The sequence below is a fragment of the Trichechus manatus genome, unplaced genomic scaffold, assembly GCF_000243295.1.
Source record: "Trichechus manatus latirostris isolate Lorelei unplaced genomic scaffold, TriManLat1.0 scaffold00027, whole genome shotgun sequence".
Taxonomy (NCBI): Eukaryota; Metazoa; Chordata; class Mammalia; order Sirenia; family Trichechidae; genus Trichechus; species Trichechus manatus.
Window position 1 is genome coordinate 16,093,306 of NW_004443963.1, and position 11,221 is coordinate 16,104,526.

Here is an 11,221-nt window from a genome sequence, read left to right on the forward strand (position 1 = left end):
GAACCACCCAACGGGACAATCCCAGAACCTCTTCTCCCAACCGAACCACCCAACGGGACAATCCCAGAACCTCTTCTCCCAACCGAACCACCCAATGGGACAATCCCAGAAAATCCTGTGCCCAACGGGACAATCCCAGAACCTCTTGTACCCAACAGAACACCCTCAGGACCTCCTTTACCCAACGAGATAACCCTAAAACCTCTTGTACCCAATGGGATAATCCCAGAGCATCTTGTTCCCAACGGGGCAACCCTCACTGCTCTTCCACATCACAAAACAACCCACGTTATTCTTCCTCAAAGTGGGACAAACCTGGAACCTCCTCCCCTCAAAGCTGCACTCAACAGGACAACCCTAGACCGGCATCTCCCCATCGCTCCACTCAACGGAACAATCCCAGGAATTCCTCTCCCCATCGTACTAACAAAGACATCCCCTGGGCTTCCTTTCCCCTCCGGCCGACCCAGAGTGATGGCCCCCGAACCTCTTCGCCATCTCGCTCCAAGCAAAGCGAGGTTCCCTGGGCATCTGTTGCCCTCCGGCCAATCCAAGGTGACAGGCCTCTGACCTCATCTCCCACTAGACCAGTCCAGCGTGACCCACTCCAGTCCTCCTCTCGCCCCACACAGCACAACTCACCATCCCGGGCCGCCTCTTCCTCCCATAACCCAGGCCACCACAGTGCCTCCTCTCCTCTGTACCCCCTTAGCCATGGTGCATCCCAGACCTCTTCTGATCCCTCCCAGCCACCATGTGCTGTATGCATTGGGCACCGGGATGCCCCTCGAGCCTCTTCTCCACCTCGCTATTTGCAACATGACCCCTTCCCCTTCTTCCCAGAACCCCGTGCATCTGAGAGTGATTCTGTCCACCATGACCCCCCCTATATACCACCTGCTGTATGCATTGGACACCGGGATGCCCCCCGGGCTTCCTCGCCTCCCCGCCATGCCCAGTTCCACCCCTTCCCCTTCCTCCCAGACACATCAGATGCTGAAAGTCAGTCCCCCCAGCATGACCCTCCCCAGTTCCCCCCACTTGTGTGTATTGGGTACCGTGATGCCCCCCGAGCCTCCTCCCCACCACGACAGGCCCCAGAGCCCTCCCTCTTGTTCCAAGATCTCCCCAGGGCCAGCACTGAGAGCCTAGTCCCCTCCACCGACTCTCTGTATGAGCCCCCCCACATCCCCACCCCTGTGTGCATTGGGCACCGAGATGCACCTTACTTCTCCTCCCCACCACGCCAGGCCCCCGAGCCTTCCCTCTTCTTCCAGGACCCCCCTGGGACCAGTATGGAGAGCCTGGCCCCCTCCACTGACTCTCTAAATGGCGCCCCTATGTTGCTCCCCCAAGTGTGCATTGGGCACCGGGATGCACCTCGAGCCTCCTCCCCACCCCGCCACCCGCCCAGTGACCTAGCGCTCCTGGCACTCTCACCTCCACCAGGCAGCTCAGGGGGCTCCCGGGGCTCGGCACCACCCGGGGAGACCAGGCACAGCTTGGATAGGGAGGAGTACACCATGCTGGCTGACCTGCCCCCGCCCAGGAGGCTGGCACAGAGGGAGCCAGGGCCCCAGGCACAGGGCAGCAACGGGGGCCGCACCCGCAGCCCTGGCCGAGCAGAAGTGGAGCGCCTCTTCGGGCAAGAGCGCAGGTGAGCCCAGGGCGGGGTTGGCCAGGTGGACTGGGGAGGAGGCGCCTTGGCCAGCAGCAGGGCAGGTGGAAAATTAGGTGGCTTCAGTTGCCAGACAGAAAGGGTTCAAATCTCCATCCTGCCACTTACTGGCTGTGTGACCTTGGACAAGTCACTTCATCTCTCTCTTTCTGCATATTAGCCTCTTTTTTTTAGGACTACGTGAATAGCCTAGCGGTTAAGAGTGAAGACCAGGGTCAGGCAGGCTGAGTTCAAATCACTCACCAACCTGTATAACCTGGTAAAGTGATTTTACCTACCTGAGCTTCAGTTTCCTTATCTGTAAAATGGGGAAAACGTTAGTACATTACTTTACATGAAGTTAAACTCTCAAACGCTTTGTTTGATCCAGAACCGTGGGTGTATTTTGTTTCGGCCTCCTTGCATGTGGGAGAAGACGCAAATGCTCCTGATTCTCTCCTGCTTTAGGAAAGAAAACTCCCAGGCCCCTGTCCCTTTCAGAAAACGGGGATGTCAGTATAAAACTTAACTGCCAGAGCCACATATTTTAAATAAGAGAACCCACAGAATTGCAAGCTTTTTAGAGGTTAAACGTTGCTTTCCTGGGACATAGTGACAACACCTGAAGTCAGGGGTCTGGCAAGTCTCCTTGGTTAGCAGTACCACTTGCACGGGTGGTTCACAACCCAGCCGAGTGTCTGTTTCTCTGCAGCCCTGCAGGAAGGGGAAATATTTTATCCTGTTTTGCCTGGGATTTCTTTCCCCACCGTTCCAGCTCCGGGGTTTTCAAGGATCAGGGCTGGTCAAGAAGACAAATAACTAAATAAAAAGTAGGCCTGGAAGTCTCAAAACTTTAAGTGTACGATTCAGTTAATTTTAGTATGTTTACCAAGTTGAACAAGCATCACCACAATCTAGCGTTAGAACAGTCCTATCACCCTAAAAAACAAACCAAAATACAAACCTGCTACCATCAAGTTGATTCCGACTCACATCACCTAAAGGGGCATGTAGTATTTTGCATCTAGAATCCTCTTCTTTGTTGGCCCTGTAGGCACATTTCTTAGATTTGAATCTGCACGAGAAACCTTATCTCTTATTCTTCAAATTTCCTTTTCCAGTAAGCTCGAGCCACTTAATATCCAGGCAACAACCTTTGTGGTCTCCAGCATGAGTGTAATTCTTTCTTTGACCTTTTTATGGTTACTAGTTTTGGTCTGATGTCAACGTGAATGCTTTTGACTTGATCTGATAACTCAGCTCGGACATGAAAGTCTTTAAGCCAAAGCTAAATTTTCTTTTTTTCTTGCTGGGAAAACTCTTAGAGAAAGAGTTTACATTAGAAATCAGGAATATGCTTATTCTTTTATTAATCATGTGATTATTTTTACACAGTCATTTGCATACATTTTATTTTTTATTCTTTTTGAAGTGGATTATTTACCTTTTAACCAAGGGTTTGTAACTCTATCGAGTAATTTAAAAATTTCCACTTATGTGGCGTCTTTCTAAGTAGAAAACCATTAGTCCTCTTCAGAGGGCATTTTAAATCTACTTAAGTATTTATGTAGCCCTTCAGGGGTGTAAATGGTTAACGTGTTTGGCTGCTGAGAGGCTGGAGGTTTGAATCCACCCAGACATGCCTTGGAAGAAAGGCCTGGCAATCTACTGCTGAAAAATCAGCCATTGAAAACCCTATGGAGAACAGTTCTACTCTGACACATATGGGGTCGCCATGAGTCGGAGCCAACTTGATGGCAAGTGGTTTAGTTTAAGCATCTGTCAGTGACAGACTGGAATTTATGGCTGGGTAGCTGTAGAGACATGCTTTTTTTTTTCCCTCTCTCTCATTTATTCATTCAGCATATATTTATTGAGCATCTACTCTGTCAGCATTGTTCTAGCTGAGCCTGGAGAATTTTTTTTAAAGAGATATCACATTAAAACGTTAGGAATTTTAGCTTGATATCTTAACTTTTTTCCCCTAGATGCCTTTGAGATCTCTTAACTTAGAATCATGTAAGCATTTTGTAGTCTCTTAAATTAAAAAAAGGAGTATCTGGATGGTACAAATGGTTTAAGCACTTGGCTGCTAACCAAAAAGTTGGAGGTTCGAGTCCACCCAGAGGCAACTCAAAAGAAAGCCCTGGTGAACTGCTTCCAAAAAGTTCAGCCATTGAAAACCCTATGGAGCACAGTTCTATTCTGACACACATGGGGTTGCCATGAGTTGAGTCAACTGAGGGGCAACTGGTACTGGTACTAAATTCAAAAGAGGTACTGGTTCTAAAATCCACTGAATTTGCTAGACTTGATGACTTTTGTTCTTGAATCTTCTCTGAAGGTCTGAGAGCCCATCTCTGCTTCCAAAGGAAACACCTTTCCTTTGCCATCCTTGGTGCGGGCACACAACCCTCAGAAGCAGGTGGTTGAGGAGGTGCTCTTGCTTCAGCATCAGAAAGCCTGGGAATCCCCAGGGGTCCAGAATCCTCTTGAGTCCTTTATCTTATCTCTCAGTTCCCCGTGGGGAGAAAACCTCCCAGAGGAATGATTAAATTATCGAGCAAGCAGGCAAGCTGGAATTTATGTGGAAGAAGATGCACCCCTTCAACAGAAAGCACCCACTTGCCTACCCACCTGCACTAGGAATTTTCCTCTATCATCTCCCCCTTAGGGAGGATTGTCCAGCTAGTCCTGTTTGGGGCTTTTCCTACCTAGTGACTCCTATACTCCACAGTTCTGGGGAAAACTCACCCGGCAGGTCTCAGCCCTCACAGAGCAAGGAAGATTGCTCACCCTAAAACAGATTAAAAATTGAACCTGATCAGGCAGCCCTCAAACTAAAAACACTTACTCCAGGGTAGGGAACTTTGACTCCCCTCTGAGCCAACTGCTGAAAACTGCTAAAAACTCTAATTATCTTATGGATTAGAGTCTAATGACATTGGAAAAAGGCATAAGACAACATCAACAACAACAAGCCCCAAGCCCATCCCGTAATTTTTCACTCTCCAAAGGCTCTGTAGAGTTCCAGCATAGTTCTTTAGTGGGAGGCAGACTGCAGAGAATGGGCCTCATAGGGACCTGAGTAGAGGTTCCTCTTCCCTCCCTTTTTGCCGGCTTATGTCTGGGCTCAGCACAGGGTTGTCTCTTCCTGCCTTCTCCCCTGGGTTCAATTCGGCCACCAAGGCACAGCCCCATTTGTCACTGAGATGAAATCAAACTCTTAAACACCATTGAAATCAATGTCTACCGAGTGGCTGGGTCTTTTGTTTTACCCCCTTGCATGTGGGATGGGAGAGATATACCCAGATCCTTCTTGGCCAAGAGCTCTTACTTTCCAGCAAACAGAGATGTCACGTTAAATATTAATTACCATGGCTACCAATTACTAAGCAAGACAACTAACTCGAACTAGAGACATCTTACAGGTTAGAGGTTACCTTTGCCAGATGTGGCACCAATTCCTGACATCCGGATGTCTTAGAAGTGACATTTGCATGGGCAGTTTATATGTTGGCTTTCTGAATTTGTGGGGGAAGAGAGAACATTTCTTCCTTCTGATCCTGCTAAGAGCTCTTTTACCAAGAAGATGGCCTGGAGTTTTCAAGGCTAAGTGCTGGAATTCTGTTAGTAACACTGAGAAGGGGCAAAAAGGCAGGTCTGAGAAGTCCAGAACTTTCCATATGGGCAGGAAAAGGGTAGAAAGAATGGAACATGGGGGGCACATAATAATCTGCATCTCCTGTACCCACCTCACAAGTTACGAAAGGATGAAATAAGATAATATGTACACAGTGCTTGGTGTCTGGAATATAGGAAGTGCTCAGTAAATGTTTGCTGTTTGATTATGTGTGCATAGTGCCAGGTACACAGTAGGTGCTCAATAAATCTTAATTCCCACCGGAAGCAGTCTAACCTTTGCGTGGGGTGGGGGGGGTGGCTGGTGGCGTGGTTGTCAGTAGCCGGAAGTGCTGAGTAGACAGGAGGCAGCCGTGGCCAAGGCCTGATCCCCCCGCCTTTGCTCACCCCTTTTCTCATTTCATCATGAGGCAAGTAGAGCGGCATTGACCATCCCATTTTTCAGAAAGGGAAACTGAGGCCCTGAGAGGGTCATCCCTCACGTAGGGCCTTCCACAGTGTGATGGGCCCCTGGATCTCCCACATCTCCTCTGGCTGAGGGTGGGAGCAAAGCAGCTGGGGTGCCGGGAATGTGGGGAGCCATCCCAAGGGCCCTCAGAGGGGCGGCTGCATTTGCTTGTAGGAAGTCCGAGGCACCAGGGGCCTTCCAGGCCCGGGACGAGGGGCGGTCGAAGCGGCCTGGCCAAGATCAGAGTCACCTTCTCCGAAGACAGTCCAGCCCAGCCTTCAGCAGGGAGGTGAGCAGTGCCAGCCCCCACCGACACCCCCCAAGTGGTGGGCCATGGCTTTTCCCCTCCCCCAGGGGCCAGTGGGGTCCTGGGAAGGGAGGTCCTTTATGACACAGTCTTAAGCCTGAACCATGGGTGTCCAGCTACCCTCCTCCCCATGGGCCAGCAGCTATTGGCAAAGTTGCGAGGGACCCAGATTTTCCTTTTGAAGATAGCCCCTCTGCGCTGGCCCTTTCTCCCATACGTGGGTGGAGGCCTGAGCCATTTTCAGAAAAAGCGTTACCAATCCACCTCTAGGGCTGTCTTTTCCAGGGTAGGAGTTTGTTATTTTTGAAGAAGCCGTTGGAGGATGAGGCCCAGCCCAGTGCGATGGGGTTTAAGTGGTGGAAATTCAGGCACCTGATAGCCCAGGTTGGAATCAATCTCTTGGGGGGCGGGGGAAGCCCTGAAAGTGAGCAGCTCTTTGCAGATCTGTTTCTGGGACTGAGGAAAGTGAGTGAGAGGGAAGAGGGGGCCCCTCCGAGGGGATCCCAGGGACCCTGTGCACTTTTCCACCTGCTTTAACCCAGGCTGCAGTTAGGACAAAGCCTGGCCTCTCACGGGGCCTGGCTGAGACCCTGGGTCCCCACACTCCCAGACAGTGGCCACCCAGCCCTGGGCCTGGAGCCTCACCCACCCCCTTGCCTCATCCTCAGGTGACCAAGCCCCTTCCGAAGCAGGCAGAACCAGCCCGGCGGAGCCGAGCAGAGGCCCCTCATGCCAGGAGCCCTGAGAGGCGGCCTGAGTGGGACCGGCGGATCCAGGGGTCCTTGCAGCTCCCCAGGACATTGGCCAGGACCTCAGAGAGGGATCGGCGGACAGAGAGACCTCTGGAGAGTGGCCAAGTGGGTCCGAGGCAGCCTCTGGGAGGGTGGCCAAGTCAGGAGGAGCCTCCAGGTTCCCGGGCCCCCCACAGACACCTGGAGAGGGACTGGAGCAATCAGGAGGAGGCCCCGGGCCCTGGGGGCTGGCAAGGACTTGGGGAGTCCAGCCAGGGGGCCACCAGAGTCTCCGAGGGCACGTGGAGGGGCCCTCCCAGGGGGTCAGATGAGAGCTGGGGGCAGCGGTCAGAGGCCTGGGAGGAGCCCCCCAGTAACGGGCTGCGAGAGCCCCCTGAGAAGTCAGCCCAGAAGGGTCAGGGAAGCCTACAGGAGCTGTCCAGTCCCCGCCCACCAATGAGCCCCCCAGAGGACTCATGGGTAGGCCCTACAGAGTCGCAATTCCGGCAGCCCAAGACATCTAGTGCCACAGGCTGGGGGGCAGAGGAAGCGTGCCCACACCCACACAGTGCTGAGAGGTGGCCCGAGCTCGACTGGAGGGACCTGGCAAGCCTTTTCCACGCGCCTGGCGAGGGGGCCTGGGCCCGCACAGGGGAGCCGCTGCTTGCAGCCCGCCTGCCGAGGCTGGCCTGGGAAGGCCTTCTGGAGCTCCTGCAGGCCCAGCTGCCCCGCAGGGATGCAGCTGGCCACTGGGGTGCCCTGGAGCCAGAGCGACACAGTGAGCCTGAAGCCTGGGCGGAGGCCACCGTAGTCAATGGACACAGCCCTGGGCAGTCGCCCCAGACCCTGGCCCAGCCGCCCAGCCCTGCCTGCACCTCCACCCAGTGGCCAAAGACCAAAGTGACGAGTGGACCAGAGAGCTTGACGATGGCTGATCTGGAAAAGCCAGGCCGGTTGGGGAGCCCTGCAGAGGGTCCCAGCTCAGCAGAGCAGGAGGTAAGTCGGCCCCCCTCTGAGAGGCAGCCAGAGAATCGGTCCCATCCCAGACAAAACTCCTTGAAAAGGCCTCCCTGTCGATGTAACCTCCTAAGCCCCTGCATACCCGCCAAGGCCAGACTTGATCCTCCCTCCTTCCCAAAACCCCGCCTGACCGCCTAACCAGCGCCACTTTTTTGAGCATTTCCTGTGCGCTATCCCTGGTCTGAATGTTTTATGTGTATTTTCCCCATTTAATCTCCATAGCAAGGGGCCCTGTTGGCGCCATGGCTAAGTGCTTGGCTGCTAACTGAAAGTTTGGTGGTTCTAACCCATTCAGCAGCTCCATGGGAGGAAGACCTGGCGATCTGCTCCCGGAAAGATTATAGCCTAGAAAACCCTATGGGGCAGTTCTACTCTGTCACATGGGGTCGTTAAGAGTCAGAATTGACTGGATGGCACCTAACAATAACACAATCTCCATAGCAACGTGATGAGAAAGGCATTGTTTATTTATAGATAAACTGAGATGCAGAGAGGTTAAGCCACCTGCCCAAGATCACACAGCTAGTCAGGGCTGGAGCAGGGGTAGAAGCCAGGTCAGGTCTGTGCAGGTGATCACCCTGAGGCCTCAAGCACTATATTCTGGCCAGGGCCTTCTCCCTTCTGGGCCCCAAAATGCCTGGCTTATGCTGTCTTCTGGTGGCTGGTACCAGACCCTGCCTGGGACTGCAGCCAGTGTTGTGTATTCCAAGTTCCTCAAAGGCCAAGAGAGCCTCACTTCTGCCTCCCATCCCCTGCAGCTCCTCACTTCCACCTCCCGTCCCCTGCAGCTCCTCACTTCCACCTCCCGTCCCCTGCAGCTCCTCACTTCCACCTCCCGTCCCCTGCAGCTCCTCACTTCCACCTCCTGTCCCCTGCAGCTCCTCACTTCTACCTGTCATTCCCTGCAGCTCCACACTTCCGTCGCCTGTCCCCTGCAGCTCCTCACTGGCACAGAGAAGGGGCAGCACAAATGCTCCCTGGACTAAGTGTGCCACCAAGGCAGGCTGCTCCAACGAGGGCACAGGGCAGAGTCGGCCCAGTGCCTGGCACAGAGTGGATGCTTGCCAAGCCCCTGCCCCTGCCTCCTCAGCACAGTGGGGGGACCTCTGCCCAGGAGGCAGGGTCCCCAAGTCAGTGGTACTTGGGTGCTGCCTCAAAGCTCGGAGCAGCTCTCTGAAGCGGGTGGGGTGGGGAAGAGGCTGGAGGTCAGAGACGTGCGACCTGAGCTCAGCCCCACAGGGACACAGCATATGATGTTGGACTCCCTGCCTCTCTTGGCCTCAGTCTCCCTCTGTAAAATAGAACCATCTGCTTCCCTGACAGGCCCCAGGGAGGTGATGCCAAGGTGTCTCTTTGTTCACCCAAACCCGCCTCATCTCCTTAGTGCCCAATTTAATGCCACCTGCTCCCCAGATGATGAGAGCTTCCAGGCCTCAGGGAGTACTGTATGCCAGGACTGGGGCTTTCCCATATGGAAATGAGGTAGTTGCCATTATCCCCATTTTATAGATGAGGAAACTGAGGCTCAGACTCACTAGACATCCATTAGTTGTGAGAAATGAGATCACAATGCCAACTCCAAAGCCCCTGCCTTTAATCCCTACATTCTGAAGCCTTGGAGCCCACGGCAGGATTGGAGAACACTCCCCTCTCCTACGTTACCCATTGTCAATGAGTTGATTCCAACCTATAGGACAGAGTAGAACTACCCCATAGGGTTTCCAAGGCTGTAATCCTTACGGAAGAAGACTGCCACATCTTTCTTCCACGGAGCAGCTGGTGGGTTCGAACCGCCAGCCTTTCAGTTAGCAGCCGAGTGTGTAACCACTGCACCACCAGGGCTCCTTCCCCTTACTTGCCCTATGGCTTTTCTCACCTTAGCCTCTGATCAGTTCAGTACACAGACACAGGAGATGCAGGGTGGAGCCAGCATGGTCCTGCTCTGCAGTTGCTGGTAGGCTTGTTGGGGACGCAGGTGGGCCACAGACAGCTCAGGGAGGGCATGAGGCTGTTTCCCATGGACACGGGAAAGCCAAAGGCTGGCCTCGGGAAGAGGAGGGGGCTGGAGAGACTCTTCAGCTGGAGTTACTCCATGGTGAGGTCCAGGGGTCCCTGGGAGGTTAGGAGCCAGTGACTGGGGAGGTGCTTAAGGGCATTTCACAGATGACAACACAGAGGCTGAATCCAAACACAAGGCAAGCTGCAGCTGCGTTCACCAGGTCCTGCCCAGACTCCAGCTGCTCACCCTCTGGAAACATCCTTGGCATGGATTTCAAGGCCTTCTACTGCCCTTTGACCCCAACTTTGCCCTTTAGTTCTGCCAAGCTGTCTGCAGGGCTCTGTGCACACATCTCCCTGCCTTTTCACATGCTGTTATCATTGCCCACCCAACTCCTGTTCACTGTTTAAGTCTTAGATCAGGTGCCCCTGTCTGAGAAGACTTCCCTGCTCACTCTACCCCCAGGCTGGTGATGTTCCCCTTCTGGGCTTGGTGGTTCTGTTTCCTTCCATCTGGTCACACTGGGTTGTCATTTTCCCATAAGAAACATGAACTCCACGGGGACAGGGGCTGTGCCTACTTTGTGACTACTCTGGTCCGGGGCCTGGCACAGAGGAGCGCCTCAGCTCAGTAGATGTTAATCAGTGAATATGTGGATGCTTGGGTGTGTGCAAGAAGCAGATGAAGGGTAGGTCAGGGTGATGATGGGTAATGGATGACATATTTGGATGAATGATAGATGGACAGATGATAGATGGGTGGATGATTGACGGATAGATTGGTGATTAATCAATGATGGACAGATGTTAGATGTTGGATAGATGGATATTGCTTAGATGATGGATGGGTTGATAAGCCAAAAACAAAACAAAACAAAACAAAACAAACCTGTTGCCATTGAGTCGATTCCAACTCATAGCAACCCTACAGGACAGAATAGAACTGCCCCGTAGAGTTTCTGAGGAGCAGCTGATGGATTCGAACTGCTGACCTTTTGGTTAGCAGCTGAGCTCTTAACCACTGTGCCACCAGGGCTCTGATGGGTTGATAGTGATGAAAAAATGGATGGTTTAATGTTGGGTGGAATACAGATGGATAGAAATTGCATGGACGGATAAATGTTGGAAGGCTAGGTAGATGGATGATAGATGAACAGATGGTGGATGGATGGAGGAAAGACGCATGGATGCTGGATGGATAAATGATAGAGGATGGATGTATGAATGGTGATAGATGATGAATATTGGATAGATGGGTGGGTGGATGAATGTAGGATGGATGTTGACTGGTTGGATGGATGCGTGGATCTACAGAAGCCTGGATGTTAGATGGATGTTGGCTGGATGGATGACGAATGGATGGATGAGAATGTAGATGGATGGATGGACCTGGGCTAAGCTGTGTCCTTTCTTATCTC

The 11,221-nt window shown here is 52.8% G+C and overlaps 1 protein-coding gene across 1 annotated transcript in view; it reads left to right on the forward strand.

Moving 5' to 3' along the window:
- LOC105756164 (TRIO and F-actin-binding protein-like) overlaps window positions 1-1,661 on the forward strand; it is a 20,426-nt gene extending 18,765 nt beyond the window's left edge. The window contains exon 6 of the mRNA XM_012554804.1: window positions 1-1,661. This exon is cut by the window's left edge and continues 5 nt beyond it. Within this exon, the coding sequence (XP_012410258.1) occupies window positions 1-1,661 (1,661 nt within the window).
- The last annotated feature ends 9,560 nt before the right edge of the window (window positions 1,662-11,221 follow it).